This window comes from Salvia miltiorrhiza, chromosome 8, assembly GCF_028751815.1.
Source record: "Salvia miltiorrhiza cultivar Shanhuang (shh) chromosome 8, IMPLAD_Smil_shh, whole genome shotgun sequence".
Classification (NCBI taxonomy): Eukaryota; Viridiplantae; Streptophyta; class Magnoliopsida; order Lamiales; family Lamiaceae; genus Salvia; species Salvia miltiorrhiza.
The window spans coordinates 36,506,309-36,533,469 of record NC_080394.1 but is presented as its reverse complement, the minus strand read 5'-3'; the positions used below and the strand labels follow the sequence as shown (position 1 = coordinate 36,533,469).

General features: G+C 34.2%; 2 protein-coding genes and 1 long non-coding RNA gene across 5 annotated transcripts; all 3 read left to right on the top strand.

Annotated features, from left to right (window-relative positions):
• Window positions 1-1,358: 1,358 nt before the first annotated feature.
• LOC130996563 (double-strand break repair protein MRE11) lies at window positions 1,359-9,143 on the top strand. 3 transcript variants are annotated; one of them, XM_057921846.1, is made up of 23 exons: window positions 1,359-1,515; window positions 1,689-1,734; window positions 1,901-2,036; window positions 2,366-2,523; window positions 2,727-2,817; window positions 3,179-3,298; window positions 3,401-3,469; window positions 3,551-3,642; window positions 3,790-3,892; window positions 3,969-4,076; window positions 4,203-4,265; window positions 4,344-4,415; window positions 4,561-4,638; window positions 4,747-4,809; window positions 4,894-4,954; window positions 5,884-5,966; window positions 6,319-6,432; window positions 6,543-6,620; window positions 7,031-7,099; window positions 7,188-7,444; window positions 8,092-8,212; window positions 8,310-8,510; window positions 8,838-9,143. In XM_057921846.1, exons 2-23 carry the CDS (start codon window positions 1,718-1,720, stop codon window positions 8,868-8,870), a joined length of 2,187 nt encoding a protein of 728 aa, XP_057777829.1. In that variant the 5' UTR covers window positions 1,359-1,515; window positions 1,689-1,717; the 3' UTR covers window positions 8,871-9,143. The 3 variants fall into 3 exon arrangements, with proteins under 3 accessions (XP_057777829.1, XP_057777830.1, XP_057777831.1); XM_057921847.1 differs by having other exon boundaries at window positions 1,367-1,515; window positions 1,933-2,036; XM_057921848.1 differs by lacking the exons at window positions 1,359-1,515; window positions 1,689-1,734; window positions 1,901-2,036 and having other exon boundaries at window positions 2,466-2,523; window positions 2,727-2,831.
• A 3,588-nt stretch (window positions 9,144-12,731) lies between these two features.
• LOC130996561 (uncharacterized) lies at window positions 12,732-14,266 on the top strand. The gene is made up of 2 exons (XR_009092666.1): window positions 12,732-12,904; window positions 13,451-14,266. It is a non-coding gene; the product is annotated as an uncharacterized LOC130996561 (long non-coding RNA).
• A 419-nt stretch (window positions 14,267-14,685) lies between these two features.
• On the top strand, window positions 14,686-17,092 carry LOC130996560 (uncharacterized). Its single transcript, XM_057921845.1, has 2 exons — window positions 14,686-16,550; window positions 16,632-17,092. The coding sequence occupies exons 1-2, from the start codon at window positions 16,273-16,275 to the stop codon at window positions 16,975-16,977; spliced, it is 624 nt and encodes a 207-aa protein (XP_057777828.1). The 5' UTR covers window positions 14,686-16,272; the 3' UTR covers window positions 16,978-17,092.
• The last annotated feature ends 10,069 nt before the right edge of the window (window positions 17,093-27,161 follow it).

Genomic DNA, 27,161 nt, shown 5'->3' with positions numbered 1-27,161 from the left:
ACACGTTACAATAGATCTCGTCCTATTGCGAGTCAATCTAGCGTAGTGTTTAGGTTGAGTCATATAGTATGAGATGACATAAGTTTTAAGAAATCTTGTAAACTATAGTGTAAGTGGAGAAAATGGTAAGGTTTTAAAAATTCGGTAAAGTGTAGTGTAAGTAGAGAAATAGACCCATATTGATTGTGATGTTTAGTGGAATAATTATTACTAAAATAAAATATGCATATTTTTATCGGACGGAGATAGTATAGCATAACATTTTTACTCTAACCTATACTTCTGATATTATCAAATCATAACGCCTTTTTTAAAAAGGGCAAATAACGTCAAAATCCATGAAATTTGGCGCAATTTTCGTTTTTCTCTTGACCTTAAAATCTCGCGTATAAATCCATGAAATTGTATCCGATTTGTAATTTTTCCATAAAATTAAAATTCTCGCAAAATAATGCTGACATGGCAATCGAAAAATACACGTAAGCTAATTTTTCTAGCGACTAGAACGACTGCGTTTCAGTAAACTATTGAACGTTGTCGTTTTAATTGTTTTTGGGGGATTAAATCAAAATCAACTCAAATCCCTCTTCAAATTAGGGTTCTTCATGAAGAAATACCCAAAACTCTCTGATTTCCAAATCTGAATAATTGCCATGATACTAGATATATCTGAATTCATGAATGAAATCACATTAAATTACGCTTGTTTTGGTAGCAGTTTTACGAGGGGATAAGATCCGCAGTGGTGTTGAAATCGAAGGGCCTAACATGCGAAGAACTCAACAAGTCTGAGGCTAATCTCTGTGTTGATGATGAGCAGTAGCAGCCAATCCGAGGTAATCGAAGGATCCCATCTCCCATACGAGGTGCTGCTGCTTATGAGGCTTGCAAATGAGGAAGGATTTTCCACTTCTTCTTCTTGATCTTCTTCACTTGTGTGTCTAGAAATAGAAAGTAGGTGTTTCTGGTTAGTATAGAGATTGAGCATTTGCCCTTAATCCGACGACATTTTGCAAAATAGGGTTATTTAATTCAGATGCAAAACGACGACATTTTCCATAAGTGTGACACGTATGTGACACATCGTCTAATTAATGGTCGAAAAACGTCATTAAAGGAAAAATAATAATCGAAGCAATGATCATGAATTTATACGCGAAATTTTAAGGTCAAAGGAAAAACGAAAATAGCACGAAACTTGATGAATTTTGACTATTTGCCCTTTAAAAAAATCAATATACTTGGTGAATTATACTAAAAATTACGGAAATCGAAAATTGAAAAAGAAAATAAAACCAAAAATCCTCCAAAAAAAAAAAAAAAAACAAAATGGAGAAAGAAACTTGGATTGGGTTCAATTTCAATATCTATTCTTGCCTGTATGTTTAAAAATTACGCGCCACCACTGACCAACATACTCCATATCACTCGCAGCTCCGCCGTCGGTGTCGCCCCCGCCGCCACTTCACTTCTCCCATCAAATTAACTGTCATTGAATAGTCTAGTCCGTCTTCAGTAAGTCTCTGGCTTTTCAATCATTCAACTCTCGTTTAGGCGAAGGACGACGAATTAGGGTTTTTATAACTTTTTATTCAGGAATCCCTGGCTACTTTTATTTGTTTGTAAGAAAAACATAGCAATTTTTGTACTACTTTTTTCCCCTCGTGATATTCTCTTATGTGTTGCAGCATAATCGGTGGACTCTCACAAGTACCAAATGGCTGAATCTTCGAGGTAAGTGAAGAGCGAACTGCCAGATATTTATTCTCATTGCGATATTGAATTTGCATTTTTATAGTTTAGAAAAAGAAAAAGGTAGTTTTCATCAGCGTTCGCAGTTTGGAAGAGATGCGAAAAGTGCTGTATTATTTTTATTTATTTTGGTTTGAATCGACCTCAGGGAAGATAATAGTAATTTGCTTCGGGTATTAGTGGCTACGGATTGCCATCTTGGTTACATGGAGAAGGATGAAATTCGCCGGCATGATTCCTTTCAGGCATTTGACGAGATTTGCTCAATTGCTGCACAAAAGCAGGTATAGGATATAGTTCTCTTAATTCTGATTTTGCTTAATGCTATGATTTCGCTTCTGTAGTTTAGTAGAAATTGAAAATGGTAGGTCCAACTGCCACATGCCACACAATTAATGGATTGGTTTAGTACATTTACAAATATATAATGAATTTCCTGGGATGACACGAAATCATTGGAGTGGCAGTGTTTTCTATGAGTGATTGAGTGTTGAATTTTTTGTGTCACATGCTCCCCCTTTTGGTTCTTAACTGTAATCTGCTTTCTCTTGTGAACATACTTTGGCTTGTGATTTGTTCACATTGTGTCTTCATTATTTTTGTTCATTATCAGGTGGATTTCATACTTCTAGCTGGTGATCTATTTCATGAGAATAAGCCTTCAAGGTCAACCTTAGTCAAAGCCATTGAAATTCTCCGTCGTCACTGCCTCAGCGATAAGCCAGTGCAGTTCCAAGTTGTCAGCGACCAGACAGTGAACTTTGCCAACTGGTAATTTCTTTCTCTGAAATCTCTGTTGTCTTAATCATCATCAATATATTTGTTCTACTCTATAATGCTACTTCTTGAAGTTTAATACTGAAATACTCTTGCTGTTTCCTAATGCACCCTCAAGCCCAGCTATTCAAAAAAATTTCAATTTCCGAGATATCCTATAGATTTTACAGAATACCTGTCTGTGTTTTCTTATGTAGCTTTGGCCATGTAAATTATGAAGATCCACACTTCAATGTTGGGTTGCCAGTTTTCAGCATTCATGGAAATCATGATGATCCTGCTGGAGTGGTATGAATTTTATGGTAAACGCGGTGCTTGTTTCTCTCTAGAATGACTGCATTAACTGCTGACAATTTCAAATTCAAGAAACATCATGAGATTCAAAACCTTCTCTTTGTGCAACTTAGGAGAGTTTAGTTTTACATTTAGGAAAGCTAATAAGATGCATGGTTGACTCTAACATTCTATGACCTTACCCTACAGTTGACTGTACACCTGGATACTGGAATTAAGATGTTATTTTATGTTAAATGTGAAGTTCTCTGGCTCACACTATCATGCTTTTCCTTACTTCATGTAAACCTTAATTTACAAAATAAGTATGGATCTTGAGTGGTTTTCTGGGGTTTCTTGTTAACTTTTGATGCAGGACAATCTTTCTGCTGTTGATATTCTTTCAGCATGTAATCTTGTCAACTATTTTGGAAAAATGGTTCTTGAAGGGTCTGGTGTTGGACAGATCACTCTCTACCCTATTCTTATAAAAAAGGTGTGATCATAACTTACTTTGAAACTTATCCAGTTGGAGCAGAAATGTTAGTTTCTTACTTCTTCGGTTCGGTACATGACATGTGCCCATAATGTATTATAGGGCTCAACATCTGTAGCTCTTTATGGCCTTGGAAATATCAGAGATGAACGCTTGAATCGGATGTTTCAGGTAAATTTGGTGTCTGATCTGGGTTATTTATACAATCAAATCAGCCAATTTCTCTTATTACTCTTGTTTTGTGAGAAATAGACGCCACATGCAGTGCAGTGGATGCGACCGGAGTCCCAAGAAGCCTGTCAAGTTTCAGACTGGTTCAATATATTAACACTTCATCAAAATAGGTAATAACCAGCAATGAGATAATATTTTAGTTGAATGCATTGCAGATGATAACTGAAAAAGTCTAAAATAATATAATACTATGAGCTCTTTCAAGCCATGGTTGTATTGGTTTCACTTATTAATTAAATCTTCACTTTTGTTTTCAGAGTGAAGACTAATCCAAAAAATGCAATAAATGAACATTTCTTGCCCCGTTTTTTGGACTTTGTTGTCTGGGGGCATGAGCACGAATGCCTTGTTGATCCTCAGGTTCCAAACGGCTGTGGTCTCCATACTGGTTCATTATTTGGTCATAGTTTCTGATTGATGATTGTTTGGTTGGCAGGAAGTACCAGGAATGGGTTTTCACATCACACAACCTGGTTCATCTGTTGCAACATCATTGATTGATGGTGAATCAAAGCCAAAACATGTGCTGCTTTTAGAGATCAAGGTTGTAATTGACTGAATTTTTCTTTGCACCTATCTTCCTTTTTGTTTTATAAATTCAATACTGTTTTTTATCTTTTCAATTTCCACAATTCCTAAATAATTATATGTACTACCAAATATAATGTAGGGGAATCAGTATCGGCCGACAAAGATACCTCTGAGTTCAGTGAGGCCATTTGAATACACGGAGGTATATACCGTATATTAACTCCTATGTGGAATAACTAGAGAAACTTCAACTGCATTTCTTATGGTCTATGATGTGAAGGTGGTGCTGAAGGATGAGCCTGACATAGACTCGAATGATCATAATACAATTCTTGAACATTTGGATAAAGTGGTAAGATTGCTGCATTCTTTTATGCTCCTCCTTGTATGTTGTAAACATAATCTTTCAATCCCTTAGAATATACACGTTAATTATGATGAGTTTTGCTAATTTGACTGTGGTACATGTTTTATTTTTCTTTGGTTCCGTTTTGTAGGTTAGAGATTTGATAGAAAGGGCAAACCAAAAGGCTGTGAAGAAACAAGAGCTCAAGCTTCCCTTAGTTCGAATAAAGGTAATTTTTGTATTATTGTTATTTTACCCTTTTCATTTATTAATTTCTTATTATTACTCTAGTAAATTTTGCAATATGTTCAACTTTATTTGCTTTTGAAACAAATAGGTTGATTATTCTGGGTTTATGACAATCAATCCACAAAGATTCGGGCAAAAGTATGTGGGGAAGGTACGCAATTCCTTTTCCTTCCAACCTGATTAAAAAAAATGGAAGTTTTCATTGTTGACGGCTCTCACAACTTCTACAATATAGGTTGCAAATCCCCAGGATATTCTTATATTTTCTAAAGCTTCTAAGAAAGGTCGTAGTGACGGTGAGTTCCACGGCTCTCTTGTTTCTGGTTTCCTACTGTAAAAGTTAAATATGCTAACATGTCTTTCTTAGGGCACCATACTTTGTAAGCATATACTCCCTCCATCCCGTAAGAGTGTATCACATTTTCCGTTTTCGTCCGTCCCATAAGAGTGTATCACTTCCAATTTGGGACATGGCCCCACTTTTTCCTTTTAACTACAACCACTCATTTCTACATAACCCCACAACCAATTCAACCACTGCCACTCATTTCCACTCAACACTTTATCTATAACCTTTTTTCTTAAAACCCGCACCATCCCTTTATGTGATACACTCTTACGGGGCGGAGGGAGTATGTAACTACACCATACATTGTGGAAAATATGATTAAAAACTTAACCATATTTTTGTAATGTGCATTAGGACATTTGATAATTGTCATTTTGTCACAATCTAAACATGTCAGTACTACTATCCTTCACTGATGTAATATTGTACTCCCTTTGTCCCACTTCACTTGGCCTACTTTCCTTTTCGTCCCATCCGACTTGGCCTGTTTCCTTTTTAAGTAACAAATTTTCCCTGCAATAGATATGGAGTCCACATACTTTGCACTACTTTACACTACAATCTTACTCTCCTAATTAACCGTGCCGAAAAGAACTAGGCCAAGTGAGGTGGGACGGAGAGAGTAATTGTTAAGGACTTCTTTATCCACATCCTCTTTCCCACCTTCTTTTATTGCTCTTTAATTAGATTGAATAAATACCCAGCCCAATTTCAGATTTTATCTTTTATCTTGTAAGTACATTAGTGATGACTTTAATATTTTATTATGTAGTGGATGAATATTGATGTCTCTGAACAGCTCCATCCGGAGTTGGATATATCTTCTTTCATCATTGAGTGTAACTGCTGATAGGAATAAATTTTATTTTGCACTAGGTAAAATTGATGACTCCGAACGACTTCGACCAGAGGAATTGAATCAGCAGAACATTGAAGCTTTGGTTGCTGAAAGTAATCTGGTATAAACCACTATGGTCATCACAATATTGGTGAAATTGGCTCTTCTTGAGTACAATACAAGACACAATCTATCAATTTTGTGAATACAAGATAATACGGTTTACCTATAACAATCAAAAAGTGGCCAGAAGTCCCAGAGTGGATTGAGGGCACTATATGACTTTATGCTACCATTTTAACATATACTATATGTTACCAAGTTTCCATAATTGGCTTCCTGATTTTTTTTTGACAAGACAGGTTCTTTACAAAATTATGACATTAAGAATAAAGATTTGATAATGATTCAATTTTGTATTTATTTCCCTAGTTTAAAGACTCTAAACCTCATTGTACAATATGATTTTTCAGAAGATGGAGATACTTCCTGTCAATGATTTGGATGATGCATTACACAATTTCATCAACAAGGATGATAAGATGGCTTTCTATGCTTGTCTGAAATACAACCTAGAAGAAACTCGTGTAAGTGATTTGTAGTGATATCATTTCCTGGGTATCAATCAGGCAGTTGCAAAGATGGTGCTTTAATATCCTTGCAGTATCTTGCTAACTTGAACTCTTTTCCACAACAGAATAAAATATCTCTGAATCCAGATGTTCAAAAATTTGAAGAGGAGGACATTATTGTCAAAGTTGGGGAGTGCTTAGAGGCAATAAATCTTTTCCTCCATTGTTCTCTCCTTTTCCTCTGTCTACTCATGCTTCAGTAACTGACTATGATTTAGTTGCTTACATATTATGTACCTGATATTCTGGATTACTCTTATTATTCTGTAAAATTTATCATTGATAAGTGAGGTTACCAGAGAAATTTATGAACTTGCCATGGTTTTGCAAATAAGCATTGTTGTTAATGCTACTTGAGTTTTCAGCTATGCATTTTGCTATTTTGTGAAAAGAGGTGCTGACCAGAATGTGGTATCTATGTTGTTCATTTGAGATTTGCACAGTGATGTGCCTGTTTAAATTGTGCTATCAACCTTAACGGGCCACCTTTGAAGGAGGCCTTTTATCGTCTAAACAGATGACATTATGAAAATATAAATGTGTTCATTTTCAGGAACGTGTCAAAGAAAGATCTTCGAAGCCAAGAGACTCCCAACAGCTCATGTTTAGTGGCCAGCCCTTGGTATCTTCTATCTAGCCAAATACAAACAGAACTTGTTCTAGCTAGCTATATGATGTATTTAATTGGTCTGTTATCACATTTCCTACAGAATGTTAAAAGTAGAAGTACTCAAGGAGTTGCTAGTACTACTTCCTTCAGTGATGATGAGGATGCTACTCTGTTATCGGGCTCAAAGTCTGCCAGAAAGGGCAGGAAACAGCCATCACAGTCTTTGAGGTCCTCCGGGGATATTACTGAACCTAGTAAGACAACTGGAAGAGGAAGGGGAAGAGGGAGGGGCAGGGGTTCCAGCACACTAAAGCAGACGACACTGGACACAAGCTTGGGTTTCCGTCATTCACAAAGGTCAGCTTTTATCAATGCTTCAGTTGCTGCTTTCTGATATGGTGCAATGACAGATTCCCCTACTCAAGCAAATATGTTTCTTTTGTTTGCCTCACCTTATATTCTTGTTGTCCTATTAATGCCTACTCTCTGTGAGAAATGCTCAGCTGAAGCTTGTGTAGTGTGATACAGTCACGATAAATTTAGATGGAAATTTTTTGGTTTAATAGAAATTCTTCTAATTTTTAATATTTGTTTGTCATTTCCAAAACAATCTAATATAAAAACAAACTCCAAATGGGATTTCAGTTTATCTTACATAGAACCAGATTTACCTCGCGTTTGATGTTCTTGTCTCGTTTGAGTTTAGCTGTGATTAGCCACTTTTGCATAGTTACTGCCTTACTGTGTTCTCTGGGGAGGGTGGAATGTATTGGTGAATGCAAAACCTGCCATGTTTGTCATATAAAACCTGACTGAATGATTTTCTCTGAATTTTATAAAGGTTTATGAGGGGGCATGAATCTTTAGTAGAGAAACAACACATGTTTACTTGCATAAGGCATATATGATAGAGATGTGAATTGTGAGGATAACTTATCGACACTGTTTTATCTACCTTATTGAGTTTGGAGAAGAATCTACTATTTGATGGTATTGGGCTGCAGATCTGCATCAGTTGCTGCAGCTGCTTCAGTTCGAAGTTTGGCTGATGAGGAGGATGAAGTTGATTCAGATTCAAATGATGAAACAGCAAGAGTTGATGTTAATGATATTGCTGATGATTCGGTATTGACTAACTTCTTGTATGAAGCGTTTTTAGGCTCAGTGATCTTTTCAGCTCTATCCGGCTTACAGTGGTTTCTGTGTGTGTTTCCTATTCAAGGGTGAGGATGAAACTCTGCAAGGGAAGGGCAGAAAAAGAGCTGCTCCAAGGGGAAGGGGAAGGGGTAAAGCTTCCACCTCAAAAAGGGGAAGGACAGCAGATAACTCTTCATCCTCACTTCATAGATTGCTATCAAGTAGAGATGATGAAGACGATGACGATGATGACATGGGGAAGAAACTGAATAAATCTCAACCTCGGGTAATAATACTGTTCTGGATAATACACTTTCCTCCTTCTGTATGCTGTTTATGCCCTAAATTCCCTGGTAACTTTAAAATCTATAGTAGGATCATTCATGGTTGCGTAATCTCCTTTCCACATGGTTCGTCATTTCATCGTTTAACTTAGCTGAAGCTTTTCATCTCAGGCGTGTATGTCATGAAATAAGCCCGAGCAAGTATAGACAAGACTTATGAGTGTTAGATATAATTATTAACCACATCAGCTAATTTACTGGAGTCCCATCCCACTTTTTGGATTTTCATACTCGAAAGACAGGTGTTGAGCCTAAAACTTTGATTGTAGGTAACAAGAAACTATGGAGCTTTGAGAAGGTAGCTGTAGGCAGGCATCTTCACTGGAGTTGATAATGCCGGTTGATACAGTTATACAGTTCATGGACAATGCTTCCAGCAACTCGATATCGTTGCTTTTCAGCGTACTATCCTCATTGAAAAGACGAAGAGAAGGTTTCTGGTCGTCTTCATCTGCCATTTCTGAGTTGGATAGATTGATGATCCTGTGCATTGTAATTTAACCGGAATGTAATGGCCAATGAATCTTTATCTTTCGTAAAAGTATCCCATGGTCAAAGGTGATGATATTTTACAACTGCTCTTCTAAAACTGTTCATGGTTTCTAATGCTAATTAGATAATTTGGTTGTTTATTTTGATTAGGGAAAACTCTAAAAGTAACCAATTTGATGAAGTAGGTATATTTTCTAGCCATTAATAAAAAAGTCCACAAAAAGTGGTGTAGATAGGAGGGACATGGGTTTAAAGAAAATATTGGTAGATGCGTTTAAAGTGAAGAAATGGTCTCACAAAGTTAATTTGCTAGGTAATAAATAAAAAGTTTGTGGGATAAGTTTTTTGTAAATATTATGTGAATGAGATAAAGTATGAGGGTACATGTCTTAAAATGAAGAAATACATTTATTGTGAACGGATAAAAGTGGCAACAAATGAGTTATACGTTTGCCAGCCATTTTCATATATAAAGACATAAGTACCCTCAATCCACTAAAATAAATATTCAAAAAATACAAGAAGTGAAATTATTCTTCTAATTAAACAAAATAAATGAAGCCCTACAAAACTACACAAAATCCGATCTCTCGCTCTTAACTGGTCTCCCCACCGAAGCGGTTGTCCTCGCCTCTAAAAGCACACCCAATTCCTCCCCCATCGAAATTAGCAGCCAAGTTCTTTCCCCTGGAAACAGAACAAACGCAACGCCCCAACCTTTTCCCCATAGGACTCCTCCATTCCCCCAAACCCAGCCCCTCACAACTGACTGCCTCATCTCCCCAAAAACGCAATACAACATTTCCCCTTTGAGGATGAGCAGTGACACGGAATGAGATGAGGAGCGCAGCGTCGCCCACGTTGGAATCGGAGAAACAACTTATGGACCCGCTTCCCCGGCTTCATAATTTTTGCCTTTTGACATTTGATCTTATTTATCTTGATTTTGTCTTGTTTATGCTTTATAAATCAGTTTGCATGTAGTTTATAATGTTTGAATGTAATGTTTCTTAAATCTATGATTTCGAAAAATCGATGAAATTGAAATTTCATCGTGTACTAGTAGCATCAATGATCATCCAAATTGAATGACATTTATACATAATCCTCATTTTATATTTTAGTAAAATAATAATTTAATCATTATAGCCCCAAAAATATGAACCCAAAAATTTAAAGAAAGATACATTATTTTTCTTTTTAATACTCATGGATACTATATTCTCTTCGTTCCATTATTTGGTAGTATTAGCTATTATCCAGGCGTTCCATCGAATAGTTTATCTACAGTTAATTATTGCAAAATAAATTATGATTATTTTTTTGAGAAGGAGATCGTATCATATATTGAGCACAAATTTGTATCCAATTACGTTGAGTGTGACTTGTATTTCTTAAAACGGAAAAATTGAAGAACTCGAAATTAATTTCTTAGGAAAGAAAAATCCCAAATAAAAAAATTGTTCAATTAATACAGATTAAGCTGAAATTAAAATACATGATAACGAAAATTAAAATTTATTACCCAAAATAAGTCTAACAGCAAATAAAGAATGACAACTCAATAAACGATTATCCAAGTGTTTTTGCTGTATTTACCATAATCAAAATCAAATAAAAAATGTATACAGACCGATACAAATGGCCGAAGAAAAGGAAGTCACAAATTCTCACTTTTTTTTTTTTTTTTTTTCAAATTGTGTTTACTTTCACTCTATGCAATGTTATGAAACCAAGTTTAGTTATATATACATAAGAACTAATTTATTGAAATCTATCGTTTAGATTTTTGCAGCTTTGGAAGTGTGATTAAGTAATGTTTCAATTTAAATTTAAATTGAAGTCTACATGAATAAAATAGTAAATTGATAAATATTGTTAATACTTTAATAAATAAAAGGAGTATAATAAATAAAATGGGTATATGTATAGAATTACATTAATTAAATTCAAATTATATTGTTAAAGTCCAAACTTAATTAAGTAGCCCCAAATGGAAAGCCCAAAATTTCAAAAATTACATAAACTTTAACGATTAAAATAAAAGTTAAAAACAAAATTAATAGAAAATAATACAATCATTGCAGTGCAAGTGTGCAACTAGGGATGTCAATCGGGCCAGCCCATCGGGTTTTCGGGCTAGCCCTATCGGGTTCCGGGTTAGTCGGGTGCGGGCTAATCGGGTTGAAGATTTTTTCGGGTTGTAAATCTTCAACCCTAACCCTAAACTTTTGGGTTTCGGGCTAGCCCATCGGGCTAATCAGGTTAAAGGCGTAAAAATAAAATTATCATTTGTATTTTATTATTCCTAATGATCTAATGTATAATGTATAAAATATACATAGATATTAAATATATAAATTATATAGCAAAGCATGAAATGCAAAAATATAAGATATTCAAGATTACATAAACAAAATTATATTAAAATGAGATAGTAAAATTTAACATGTATCAATGCACTAGAATCAATCTGGATTATTACTGAATAATTAGTGGATTTGCCATGCACGTCTCATTGACAGAAAAAAAAATGGTATCACTTTAAAATGAGATACTGATAATTAATTTCTAACTAATGAGATACTAATAATCAGTTTCTACAAAAAATCCGTAATTTATTTAACTTTTTTTTAATGAGATTGCACACACACACACATACACATATATTCTAACTAATTAATTTAACTTTTTTTAATGAGGCTACATATATATATTTAAGCAAATATCATAGATCTAAACATAGCAGAAGTTGTAACTGGATGCATCAGTCACAATTCCGTCAGCCCATCGGGTTTTCGGGCTAGCCCTATCGGGTTCCGGGTTAGTCGGGTGTGGGCTAATCGGGTTGGAGGTTTTTTCGGGTTGCGATTTTCCAACCCTAACCCTCTAATTTTGTCGGGTTATTCGGGTTGGCCCACGGGTTTCGGGCTGCATTGACATCCCTATGTGCAACCCTAATTTATTACTCCATCTTCAACAGCGCCGTTTGTAATCATCTTTTTATTTATGTGGGCGTCCTCTTTTCCTGCTGTCTTTTATTTTCTCAATCGCCATTTTTTTTGTGCGAATATATAAAAGTGCCCACCTTTGTCAAAGTAGATTTACAATATATCCACTTTTTGTATTCAATAAATCTATGCAGCCACATTGTGGCTACCCACACACTAATATAATAAGAATAATCTTGATTTATTTAATTTATTTTTTAAATAAAAATAGGATTTAGTTATTTTATTATATTCTCTACATTGTACTTATTTTTTTTAATTTTTTTTACTTTTTTATTTTTTATTTATTTTTTAATAAAAAATAAAAAAGTTACCGAAAAATTGCAAAAAAATAACTATAATGTAGAGAATATGATAAAATAACTAAATCTTATTTTTATTTTAAAAAATAAATTAAATAAATTAAATTATTTTCTACTTAAGTAAATTATGGGTAGCCACAATGTGGCTGTTTAGCATTACTCTTTTGTATTCACTTCACTCCATATACATATCATTATTTTATTATTTTTTCGTACGAGCCCCCTTACCAATATCTATGTCTGTCATTTTTAGAAGTACACTGACAGAATCTGTATTTTATTATTTGACCGAATTTATGGATAAACGAGGTGGGTAGTTAGATTTGTCATTACTCTGTCTTTAATTTGAATCTATCTAACATTGTCCTTTCTCTTTCATCCGCATAGAAACTTATTGTGCGTGAAATTCAAATCCTCTTCCCTCATTCAGAAATTAAATCCTTAGTTCGCATTGTTTCGACCTTTTTTTTCCAGAGAACCTTCGACCTCGGATATCCATCGACGCTGGAGAACATGGACGCAGCTGATAAGGTTTTCTATTTATCTATTTTTTTTGCGCAATTTTATTTGTTGAATATATTTTGCTTTGAATCCATATTATATGCGAAAGTTTCTACACTGAAGTGCCTTTAGCACCTTAAATTATTTCGCAATTGTTGTTTGCGCCAAGATTTATTTTCAATCTTTTTTGTTGCGCGCATTTCTTGTTTGCGCAAATCTCGTCTGCGCATACATTTTGAAAATTGAAAGCAAAATTTAAGAGATTAAGAACAGTATTATTGAGCTTTGTTTTGTTACTGAATTGGTTGCGCAGAGAATTCTTTTTGCCCTTAGTTTGCGCAATTGTTTGGCTAATTGGAATCTATGCGTGGAATAGGAATAATATTATGCCCAATTGGTTGCGCAATTATTTTTGCAATTGTTTGTGCCTTTTTTGCCAAATTGTTTTAAATTATTAGTTTTGGTTTGCGCATAGAATTGAAATAGCATAGAACTAAAATTCTTTTAAATTTTAATTTGGCACTATTTTTTTTTTCTTTTTTGCTTTCTGATTCAATTATTTTTCTGTTATGGCAGGGGGCTCCTACCCTATTGAGACCGAGCACTATTAATGTAACGTCGGATGTTGGCACGTATTATAAAATCAAGTATTTAGGCAAGGTGAAAAAAATATTAAAGGATAAAGGCGGTGAACAATTGTTGAATATATTTTTAGGCGGTTGTTTTGGACATCTTGTGGATTGGAATCCTGGTCCTAAATGTGCGATGACCGTGCATCATGTAGTCTCTCGTCAAATAAAGTCTAATGATGATGGTTTATATTTTTTATTAAATAATACCAGAGTTCATTATTCTAGGAGGGATTATGCTCTAGTGACTGGTCTTCAATTTGGTGATTTTAATTTTGATATGTCACGTAATCATGATGTGAGTAGAGTGGAAGTGTTTAAGAGGTTTAGTTGTGGCCAGTCTCACGTGAAAGTGTAGTTTCTCTATGATCTTTTTGATAATTTTAAGATTGATGATGAGGATGGAAGTTTATACCTGAGGATTGCCTATATTTTAGTTTTATATGGAATGCTGGTAGGTTATGAGACTGATAAAACAGTTGAGAATTGGGTTTGGGCATTAGTGGATGATCTCGATGCATTTAACCGATTTCCGTGGGGGGCGTATACTTATAATATATTGTGCAATTATGCTACAAATTGCGTCTCTAAAAACCAATATAAATTCTATGGACCTGTTTGGGCGTTGCATGTGTGGTCGCTAGAGATCATGCCCGACTTAGGTAATGTTGTCGGTAATTGTGTTGCTGAGTTTGCGCACCCTAAGTGGAAATTTCGCAGTAGACCGGCTACGAAGGATTTAAGCCCATTTTTCATGAAAGAGGTACTTAATTTTTTTTGTTATAATTTATTTTTCAGTATATTATGTGAAAGAAATTATTGGTACACTAATTTTTCTAGTAAGTTTGTTTATGTAATTGGTATAATTAAAAAAAAAAGCCCATTATAATGTTTGTAAAATGTGAGTAGTGAATTTCTTGAAATTGCGTTTTTTTTATATTCGAAAATGCTTTGAATTGCACATGGTTTTTATTTCTAATGTTCTAAATTAGAATTGCTTTAAATTGCGCATTTGTTAGAATTGCTTTAAATTGCTTTGTAAAATGTGAGTAGTGACACATTTTTTAAAATAACGCATTGTTACATTTGTAATGGAAATTGCGCACTATTACTTCGGAAATGGATGTTGCGCAATTGTTAAATGTCAAATGCTGTAAATTGCGCATTATTACTTGCCGCATGGATGCTGCAAAATTGTTAATTGGTTATTGATATTGGTCATTTGAACAGTTTATATTTTATTGTGAGTGGTAGAGTTGATTGGTTTGCGGAGTCAACTCCTAATTCGACCACGAATTATCACACTCCAGCATCGATTGGTGACGATGAAATTAATGATGAGGAGTACATTCCATCAACAGAGTCTGATGAGGATGGGGAGGAGGAAGAAGAAGCTGATGAGCGGGAGTCAGTTCGAGTGGATTATGGGACATTTGCAGAGCATATTGCTTGGATACGCCGGGAGGGGGGAATTGGCGAGCTTATGTCCATGATAATGCAAACGAACCTACGAGGTCTAGCTGAAGATATAGGCCAAGAAGCGGCGCAGGAGATGAGCAATTGGTTAGTTCCTGTTATCCCAGAAGATTTCTCAGTGAATCTTTTTGCTGGTAAACTTGATGACATACCAGATCCTGATGAGCTAAGCGAAGGTTCGATGTTCGAAAGTAAAGAACTGCTTAAGATAGCTGTAGGCTTATGGCATTTGGATCGTCGAGCCGAATTCATCATTCCTCGATCTGACTTGGATAGGATTACGTTCAAATGCAAATATCGGACTCAGTGTCCATTTCAGTTACGAGCCACTCAGCAGGGATTTTTTTGGTTTATTCGAAAGTTCGGTCCTGCCCATACTTGCATTGCGGACCTGGTAAATACTGGCGTGCGAAAGGTTCATGCTCGAGTCATTGCAGCGCATATTGCAAAGAAAATACGTGAGGATGGTGAAATTGTGAAGCCGAGGTCTATTTAGCCGACTTGCAGAGGGAATATGGTGTCAAGATCAGTTATAGTGTAGCAATGCGTGCCCGTAATGGTGCTGTGGAGATGATTTATGGGGGGCATAAAGAATCTTATTCATTACTCCCCGGCTATTTGCACATGTTGCGGACGTGTAATCCCAGATCGTTGACGGACTTGGAAATTGATTGTGATGGTAGGTTCAAGCACCTTTTCGTGGCACTCGGTTCATGTAGAGTTGCATACATTATGTGCTTAAGGCCAATAATTGTGGTAGATGGCACACACTTGAAGGGTCGTAACAAAGGTATCTTGTTTGTTGCAGTCACGAAGGATGGCAACGAACAAGTCTTCCCCCTGGCATTCGGCATTGGTCCTATAGAGAATGATGAATCATGGACGTGGTTTTTGTCTCATTTGAAGATGGCTTATGGTGAGAATCCTGAGATGTTGATTATTTCGGACGTACATGTTAGCATAGGGAACGCTGTGAATTCGGTATTTCCTGGTGTATCACATGGTTTGTGCTACTACCATCTACTCAACAAAATCACTCGATTTGGCAAGGCAGCAGTTGCGCTATATCAGAAAGCTGCTTTTGCATATAGAGAAAGTGAGTTTCATGCTACGATGGCAAGCTTAAAGGCTCTTAGGGAAGAAGGTGGAGCTTATTGCAAATTGATGCAGGTTGGCCCAGAAAAATAGGCAAGGTGTAAGTGCCCTGTTCGACGCTATAGTTTTCTCACATCAAATATTGCCGAATCGTTCAATTCTCGTTTGTTGTGGGCAAGAAGGCTGCCTATATGCTCCATGGTTGAGGCAATCCGTCACATCATAGAGAAATGGTTTGATGAAAGACATGAAGCTGCAAAGTCATTTTCTGCTTATGTTACACCGGAGGCGCTACGCAAGCTCACTGTTGAATTGGAGAGATCACGGAGATATGAGGTCGTTGCCATGTCCCCATCTATTTTCAAGGTTAAGAGTTCCAACAAAACATTCAAAGTGAATCTAGAAACGCAATCGTGCACTTATGTGAAGTGGGATATGAACATGGTACCATGTTCGCATGCAGTTGCAGCCATCAGGTATTACATTAGTTGTATGTTTAACCAAGCAATTAGGTTCAATTTTATTAATTTTATATTTCGCTCGATTTGGCTATTCAGGCATATAGGTGATGATATATCTAAGCACGTTGGGGATTATTATCAAGCTGCAAAACTACGTGAGGCGTACTCCTATCGAGTCAATTCAGTACCGCCACTTGCTTCATGGATGATTCCTGCAAATATTCAAGGTCTTGTCATTGATCTTCCTAAAATAGGTCGACAATCTGGACGTCCGAAGACTACACGCCATCGAGGACCAACTGAGAGAACTACACAAAGACAAAGAGCTGGATCAGAGAATGCTCCTTCGAGTAGCACCAATCGTGCCCCAAGAACATGTAGTTTGTGTGGATTTGAATCGCACACTAGAGACATATGTCCTTATTTGGTGAGCATTGACTGATATATTGGAGGATGGTTGTTATCCTCAACTTTATCCAAGTTATCTGCATTTCATTAATTGTAAGTGACATATCTTTGATTTCCGGATTAATATTTATATTTGTGCAATTATTAGGTTAGTCGTGAGCATGATATTATGTCTTCAATTTTATGATAATTATTACATCCTATATTTATGACAAATTCAACAGTTTATGCAACCTACTAAATTTCTTTGAAAGAAATACATTATATTTGGAAAGAAATATGTAGTGACATTTGTAAAATGGGAATAGCCGGATAAAACTTTTACAACAATTGCAACGAAGTTCGCAGTTTTAAGTCCTATTAATAACTTTTAATAGTACTATTTTATCAAAAAAAAAAACTTTTAATACAATAAACTAAATAGAAAATTATTGAAGGTCATTTTATGATATTTCATTTTAAATTCATTTTTTACATAGCATATATTAAATTAAAGGTCATTTTATGATATTTCATTTAAGATGTATATTGGATATGTTATTCAAAATATAATTATATGAAAATGACAAAAATATATTTTATATACAAAATGAGATAAATGGGAAGAGTAATTAAAATTTTAAATACAAAATATATTTCATTTGCGCAAAATTGCACTAATTTACTATGCGCAAATAGCTCCATGCGCATAGATGGATTGAAACTTTGCGAATTAAACTATGCGCATGAACTTATACTATACGAATGATCTAAATCTATGCGCATAGATTTCGGTTAGATGCGCACTTAGGCGCAAAGTTGGGCACCATTTACTATGCGCAAATAGGATTATTGAGTACAAATTAATTGATTGCGTAAAGTGAAAATATTGTGTAATTAAATTTGCGCACAACTATTAAATTTGTAACTAAATTTATCATGATAATTTGTAATTAATTTTATCAGATAAATTTGTAATTAAATTTATATTAAATATTTCATGCGCAATTTAAGCAAAATAATTTATATGCGCATACTATCCAAAAATTAGGATTAAAGTATAAGCGCATAAGGTTAAATTAGGAATAAAGTATATCCTAATTAAAGTATATGCGCATAATGTTAAATTAGGATTGCAACTACACAATCAACCACACAAATGCGCATAAATTAAATTTTTAATTGCTTATGCGGAAAGGAATCTGCCCATAAAACAAAATATCCGCAAAAATCCATTTATGCGGTAAAATACTAACTATGCGCATACTAATTGCGCATATATAATATGAATGCGCAACTAGCACCCCCCCGCAATATATGGTAACGTGGTACTGCACACGGAAAACTAAAATATTAATTCAATAACCCAATCATTGTAGTACTTGCATGACAGAGCTCACAGCTTTTTCATAGTAAAAAAATAATAAAATAATACAATGGATATGGAGTGTAGAGCAAAATAAAAAAGTGGATATTTCATAAATATACTTTGCAAAAGTTGGGTAGTTTAGAATTCCTTCCTTTTTTTTCTCCATCGTCGCATATTCATCCTCTCCATCGTCGGATAAATTGTACACCTTGGAAGCCAAGTTCACGGCTAGGGCGTCGTCCGCCTCCACTCCTAATTTATCGCGGCTCAAATTGCCCACGATCAATTTCTTCATTAAAAATTTCAATGGGACACTGATCTTTTCAGCCAATATGTTCAGTCACTTGTAGATGTTATTCGCAAAGGCGGTGATTTTCGAAATGGCGGCGCGTTTGCTGCCGGACTTAGAGGGTGTTTGGCTGAGCTTATAAGCTCCTTAAAACAACTTATAAGCTGTTTAAGAGCTTATAAGCTCCTTTAAAGTGTTTGGCAAAATAAGTTCCTAAACAGCTTATTAAGCTCTAAAAATAAGCTCAAAGTGCTTATAAGCTACCCAAAAAATAAATTCCTCTACCCCAACTTATTTTTTTATAATCTCATATGCAACAATCTTTTTACAAATATTTTTCAACTATAATTTATTATTTTCCATGCACTGTCCGCCCTTATCAATCTCAAAATCTACGACGTGTTCTCTACAACCACTACTTCGAGGTCGCGTCAAGGATGGCAAGATTGGCGGCCATGAAACAAAGCTTGATTTCTCTAGATCTTTCAAGTTTCCATATACCCTCTAAATGAAGAAATAGATAAAAGAAAATCAGATTCAAGAAGAGATTTTAGGTAAAATATACCTAGTTCTTTTTCTTTTTCTTACAAAATAAAATCAAATTCTAATTTTTTACTCTTTTTCTTTAATTGGATCTCCATCTGTATTTTCATGTTCATTTAAGGAAGAAAGATGTTTGAATATTATTTTTATTGAAATTCAGTGTCGGGTTTGGGATTGTTGTTGCCGGCTTCTTGGGAGGTGGGGCCGTGGGGGTAAGAGGCTGCGGCGTGGTGGATAAGAGTGTTGGAATATAGAAGAAGAAAAATGATGGATTAAAAGGAGTTGGAAAGGCCGAGAATATGATGGAAGGAGATGCCGAAAAAAATGAATTTTCTGAAACTGCTAAAATTGGCGGTAAAAAAGAACCGTTAGACTGATCTTTTATATATTACATAGATATATTTCTGACATAGTTGAAGTTCTTCCTTACATAGTACTCCTATCCCACCTAATTTGATCAATTTTTTTTGGCATAGGATTTAAAAAGTTAGTGTTTAGTATTTTAAGTGTGTTTGACTGTTTGGTTATAAAATGAATATAGTGAACAAAATAAAAAAGTCACAAAGATCTTTCTTAATGTATTCCATATAAGGAAATTGATCAACTTAGTTGGGACGATCCAAAAAGGAATATAGATCAAATTAGTTGGGACAGAGGGAGTAGTAGGATACATAATTGTAAATCGGTCCATAGGTGCTTACATAGTTGTCTACCCGAGCGCCTACACAATAGCTTACACAATTACTTACTAGCTTCCATTGTTTCTTTGTATTGTTATGTTTGGTTTTTCTACTAAATCAATAAAGTTTTAGTTGTTTCCAGCTTGATTAGTTTCTTTCTTTCATCATATTAATACACATGTCTCTTGATAATAGCCTAGGTTTGCATGGGCAAGGCCTACACTCCAGTCGTACAAGTATTGACCTCTATGTGCGATCTAAGTTTCTAAATCAGATACGTCACACATTGTTTACGATCGGGGGTGATGGAGAGGCTGTTGACAAGTTTCGAATTTCACCATTGGACCGTTTCATCAATTTGAGGAGATCCGGGAACGCAAACAATATGCTACATTATTTGTTGTCACATGAATTGACTGACCCCCAATTTCTCGAATCACGAGAAGTGGTTCTGCATTGGTGGAAATGACATTAGATTTGCAATGCAAGAGTATGCTCTTGTGACTAGATTAGTATTTGGAGGGAGAATGGCTTTAATTCAAATCTTCCTAATGTGATTATCATGTAGCTAGATAGCCTCTTGACATTGGAAGAACATCATCAGTGCATGGTGGACGAGGTCTACCTTAGCAAGTACCGCTATCGCATTGCACGTAGATTATTTTTTCTAGCAGTAGCTCTTTGATTTGTGATTGTCTTCGATACTTAACTCTATTTGTGCATTTTCGTCGAACTTTATTGTAATCAATAATTAATATGTTTCGATATGTGGATTGGATGAATCAGGGAGTTTAATGGGTTAAGTAAGTAAAAAAAATAGCATATATGTTTGAATTTTTTCTCCTAACCGTGTAACCAACTGTGCACTAATTGTGTAACCAACTGACAGTGCAACTAATTGTGTAACCAACTATGTAGCTAAGCACACTAACTGTGTAGAGGTCACCTGAATTGTTAAAGGAATTTTCGATACAATATTAAGAAAACACCTTAGATGCAAATCATCAACATATTGAAAGTTGTATTTACTCACTTAATTATATTTCATGTTCTAACAAATTAGTAATTAACAATTACTTGAAGTTTTAAGTATTTAAAAGAGTTATCATGCTTCAAGAAATATCTTAGATATATTTACGAAGATATAGGCAATTGTCTAATTACTAATAGTTGATGCCCAATTCGTACTTGTATATTTTTTTATATCATAATTATCAAATTTAGTGATTTATACTTTTAGTTGGTTTCATCCATACACGTCGATTGGTCAAACGAATCAACAACTATACGAGACATACACAGTATCCTACACGGCTTGGTATAAAATTGACTACACAATATGATACTACAGGACCGTCTCTAAGGGTGGGCCAACATGGGCAACCGCCCAAGGCCTATCATTTTCGGGGGCCCAAAAAGTTTTATATCCTCTTACATATGCTATTATTATTATGGGCCCAATTTCTTTTTGTGTGTATATTACTAGCATTAAAAAAAATTGGGACCCAAAAATTTATATCTCAAAAAAAATTTGGAGCCCCAAAAAATTATATCCCTTAAATTACATCCCTAAATTTTTTGGATAAGAAAATATTTTTTTGATGCAACTCTTCACCTCTCGCTCTGTCGTGCAGCTATGTAATATTTTTTCAATTGTTCTACTTCTCAATTCTTTGTTTCAAAAAAAATATTTTTTCAATGAATTTTCAACTGTTAGAATTGTGAAGATAAATAGGAGAAATTGCAAATTGTATTATCCTACAATTCTATCTTGTTCTTCATATTTCAATCTTCGATTTCTTGCCCATATTTTGAAATTCATTAATCGCTTTGCAATCTCAATTACCTAAATTCTTAAATCGATTAGTCCCAAATTCTAAGACTCGTTCGAAGAATCAAAGAACTCAGAAGTACAAGAAAATTCAAGAGGATTGCTATCATGATTCAGGAAGTACGAGAAAATTCAAGACCCAAGCTCATTGCCGCTGCCGACAAGTTTGACAATTCCAATTTTCCCATTAATAGTCGGTTAGTCCCTTAACCTTTCTTGAAAATTGTCAGAAGCTCAAGCTAGTTAATTGACCTATACGACTATTGGATTTTGACATCATTTGGGAAGAGTCTACACTACACCCCTGCGTGATGCGCCCTCCGTTACGATGATTACACGTGTAACATGTAAAACCACCCGGTTGTTAGTAAAATAAAGGGCGTTAGCTGTTTCCGGTTTCGAATGGGCCCATGTTTTGTAACTTTACCACCTTTGCTCCTACTTCAACTTTTTGTGTAGTCCCCTTACATTTAGACACGTCACTTCCTAAAGCCTGCATGCACTTCAAATTTTTGGTAGACACAAAATCGAGTTAACAAACTGATTTTTTTTGTGGGTTTTTAATTTCTCGTTTGAACTGATGAAATATCATACTTATCATGCATTTATTCTCGATGTATATATATATCTTGAGTTTGTGTTCCTCAATTCTTTGCCAAAAAAATCCACCGAAAATAATCATCATTAAGATAATATAGTAATAAAAAATATTAGTGGAAAATATATTAGAATAATATATTAATAAAACTATTAGTAGAAAATATTAATGATATGATATTAAAATAAATATATTACTCCCTTCATCCTAATTTTTAGTATTCAATTGAGAGTGACACGAGTTTTAATAAAGTGAATCATGAACTAATTGAACTAATTTATTCAAATTTTATGTTTAGAACTTAGAGTTAAAAATTGAGAATCGTGCTTTAAATTAAGAATAATCATAACCATTAGTGAATCATTAACTAATTGAACTAATTAGGGGTATATGAGATCAAAGTTCAATTAGTGGGAAATGAATCAGGGATTAAGAAATTGAAGTAAGATTAGTGCAAATGCAATTGGGGGTTTATGAATCGAAGTTCGATTATTGGGAAATCAATTGGGGATTATGAAATTGAAATAAGATTAGTGCAAATGCAACTGAGGGTTTATGAAATTAAAGTCCGATTAGTGGAAAATCAATTGGGATTATGAAATTAAAGTAAAATTAGTGCAAATGCAATTGGAGAATCCTCAATCCATTTCTCACTAATCTTACTTCAATTTGAGAATCTCCAAATAGATTCTCACTAATCTTACTTCAATTTGAGAACCCCCAAATGATTTCCCGTAAATCTTACTTCAATTTGTGAATTCTCAATCCATTTCCCACTAATCATACTTGTATTTGAGAATCCCCAAATATTTTTTTGCTAATCTTACTTCAATTCAAGAATCCCCAAATGATTTACCACTAATCATACTTGTATTTGAAAAACTCCAAATGATTTCTCACTAATCTTACTTCAATTTGAGAACCCTTAAATGATTTCCCACAAATCTTACTTCAACTTTAGAACCTCAATCCATTTCTCACTAATCATACTTATATTTGAGAATTCCCAAATAATTTCTCGCTAATCTTACTTCAATTCGAGAATCTCCAAATAATTTTCCACTAACCATGAGAAGTAAAAAAAATATAAAATAACAAAACAAAGGAAAATATGTTTGGCTCAACTTTAAGACCACCCACAAAAATATTTTTTAAAAAGTATCCGACCGAAACTCAAGTGTATAGGCCGGACATATGTGATATCTCACGTGTATCGGGCGGACACAGATTTATTTATCATAAATCAATCTCTATCACACAGCTTCAAATTACAAACTTAAAATTGCGGCTATTATTTAATCTCTCAGCACTTTAATGTAATCACCACTATTAAAGCCAAATTACTTTGTATCACTTCTATAAAAAAATATCATAACACACTTCTTCACAACAAACCGACAAATAATCTCAATAGAAATAACTAATTATTTATATAATTTTTTAAAATAAACAACCATACATATATATGGAGGAATTCTAATAAAAATCTATTTTAACGTGAGAAATAAGAACTAATTAAGACTCTACAATTTATAAGATTAGCGGACCGGATTTGGTGTCTCTTTTTATTTTATTTTATTTATTTATTTTTAATAGTCATGGGTGCAAATGTAATTTGAATAAGCTTGTTAAGATTCAGAGACCTAATGAGTTGGGATTCTACTTAAGATTCTTGATTCCAAACTAGATTAATGAATAATCTTGTTAAGATTCCACAATTCAAGAATGATTAGTAGATATTATACTTGAAATTCTTGATTCCAAACTAGATTAGTGAATAATCTTGTTAAAATTCTTCAATTGATAGAGTGATCAGTTGGGATTCTACTTAAAATTCTCGATTCCAAACTAGATTAGTGATTAATCTTGTTAAGATTCTTCAATTTAAGAGGAATATATATACATATAAGAAACGTGAAAAAGAAAAAATGATAACAAATTATATAACATAAATACATTATTATAATACCGTCGGAAATAATCTTAATATCGCCGTTGAAAAATGGAAATACCGTCGTGATGTTTTATTATACCGGCATAATATTTGAGAATATCGACCGGCGGTATTTTAAGTTTTTCCGGCGGTATTTTAAGATTCTTACTAAGAATCTTGAATTTTTAGTAAGAATCTTAGATTAGTGATGAGTGATGAGTAAATCAATAATCAAACTAATATTCTTAAGTTATAATTATAAGATTCTTACTAGGAATCTTGAATTCTTACTAGGAATCTTAGATTAGTGATGAGTGAATCACTAATCAAACAAACATTCTTAAGTTATAATTATAAGATTCTTACTAAAAATCTTGAATTCTTACTAGGAATCTTAGATTAGTGATGAGTGATGAGTGAATCACTAATCAAATTAACATTCTTAGGTTATAATTATTAGATTCTTACTAAGAATCTTGAATTCTTACTAGGAATCTTAGATTAGTGATGAGTGATGAGTTAATCACTAATTAACATTCTTAAGTTATAATTATAAGATTCTTACTAAGAATCTTGAATTCTTACTAGGAATCTTAGATTAGTGATGAGTGATGAGTTAATCACTAATCAAACTAACATTCTTAAGTTATAAATTTTTCACTAGGTGTCTAAGATACCTAGTGTCCAAAAATCACTACCCTTTGTCGAAATTAATAATCTATCGGCAGTATTCTCAATTTTTTCCGGCGGTATTCTCAATTTACCCGGCGGTATTCTCAATTTCTCCGACGATATTCTCAATTTTCCCTGCGGTATTCTCAAATTACCCGAAGGTATTGTCAATTTTCCCTTCATTTGGTTCACTGGTCACGTGATTAATAATATTCCACTGCAAGTCTTTTATATTTGTACATGTAGATTGAAAAATATTCCATCACGTGATTTAATGTAAAATATTTGTACGTGATTTTGTGCATGAGTATGGCAACACATCTACTTCTCATCAGAATCAGCCACGTTTTTCTCTTCAAAATCCATCTGATTACAATTTTGATCACAGATATATGGAGTATATGGTGCAGGTAGTAATTATTTTTTTTTTTGCCAAACATTTTAATATTCATATACAATTTTTCTAAAAATTTTGATTTTTGAAGGGATTGACGACTGAGGGCCTCCAAAATCTACTATTAGATATTTTCAAAACGACATTGATTCCTCGAAGGAGTGAACGTGAAAGATCTCCACACGCCAACAATTAGGTTGTTCTTGGTTTCGGTGATCTGATCATATGTTGTGCTTGCATTAATTGTGTTTTTTTGTTAGTGGTAACCCCATTTGTAAGTGCAATTGGATATTCAAGTGAAAATTTTACAATACCTCCGGGTAAATTGAGAATACCGCCGAATTAAATTGAGAATACCTCCGGGTAAATTGAAAATATCGTCGGGTAAATTGACAATACTTCCGGGTAATTTAAGAATACCACCGGGAAAATTGAGAATACCGCAGGGAAAATTGAGAATACCGCCGGATAAATTGAGAATACCGCCAAGAAAATTGAGAATACCGCCGAAAAAATTGAGAATACCGCCGGGTAAATTGAGAATACCGCCGGGGAAATTTGATAATGTATACATTATCCGGCGGTATTCTCAATTTACCCGGCGGTATTCTCAATTTATCCGGCGGTATTCTCAATTTACCCGGCGGTATTCTCAATTTATCCGACGGTATTCTCAATTTTCCCTGCGGTATTCTCAATTTTCCCGGCGGTATTCTCAAATTACCCGGAGGTATTGTCAATTTACCCGACGATATTTTCAATTTACCCGGAGGTATTCTCGATTTAATCCGACGGTATTCTCAATTTACCCGGAGGTATTGGCAAATTTCCACTTGAATATCCAATTGCACTTACAAATGGGGTTACCACTAACAAAAAAAATGCAATTAATGCAAGCACAACATACGACCAGATCACTGAAACCAAGAACAACTAATTGTTGGTGTCTGGATATCTTTCACGTTCACTCCTTCGGGGCATCGATGGCATTTTGAAAATATCTAACAGTAGATCTTGAGGATTGTCAAATTGAAGTATGATTAGTGAAAAATTATTTTGGGATTGTGAAATTAAAGTATGATTAGTGGGTAATCATTTGGGGATTATGAAAAATGATGTATGGTTAGTGGAAAACTATTTGGGGATTCTAAAATTCAAGTATGATTAGTGGAAAATCAATTATGATTCCCAAATTGAAGTATGATAGGTGGAGAATCATTTGGAGATTATGAAATTGAAGTATGATTAGTGGAAAATCGTTTGGGGATTAAGAAAATGAAGTATGGTTAGTGGGGAATCGATTGGAGATTCTCAAATACTTGATTAGTGGGAAATCATTTGGGTATTATGAAATTGAAGTATGATTAGTGGAAAATCATATGGGTATTCTCAAATTGAAGTAAGATTAGTGAAACATTATTTGAGGATTCTCAAATTGAAATAAGATTAGTGAAATAAATCGATTTGGATTATGAAATTGAAGTAAGATTAGTGAGGAATCAATTGGGGATTCTCAAATTGAAGATTGATAAATGAAAATTTATTTGGGAATTCTCAAATTAAAGTATGATTAGTGGAAAATCGATTGAGGAAACAAAATAAATGTTAAATTTGATATCCATATTAAATATTTTATAATTAGTTATTTCACAATTTTAGAAAGAAATAAAATAAAATAAAATAAATAAGAAGATAAAGAACAATGGAATAAAAGTAAAAATATAGTTTACAAATAAATCTTCAATTTTATTATAATTATAAAATTATCACTTAATATGAAGTGGATTTTTTTTTTCCAATTCTCAATAAAATGCTTAGGTGTCAATTTCCGACTGCCACCGCATCAATTCCGGCTGCCACCGTGTAATTTCCGACGTCGGCTTAAGAAAAAATCGGTCACCGGATAAAAACGAGACAAAAATAAATGACA

Excerpts from the sequence above, each read along its gene's own strand:
- LOC130996563 (XM_057921846.1), top strand. Across the intron at positions 3,470-3,550 it reads GCTTGAATCGGATGTTTCAG|ACGCCACATGCAGTGCAGTG; the intron begins GTAAATTTGGTG and ends TGTGAGAAATAG. Across the intron at positions 5,967-6,318 it reads TGGTTGCTGAAAGTAATCTG|AAGATGGAGATACTTCCTGT; the intron begins GTATAAACCACT and ends ATGATTTTTCAG.
- LOC130996560 (XM_057921845.1), top strand. The coding sequence starts at position 16,273 with ATGGTTGAGGCAATCCGTCACATCATAGAGAAATGGTTTGATGAAAGA. Across the intron at positions 16,551-16,631 it reads CATGCAGTTGCAGCCATCAG|GCATATAGGTGATGATATAT; the intron begins GTATTACATTAG and ends TTGGCTATTCAG.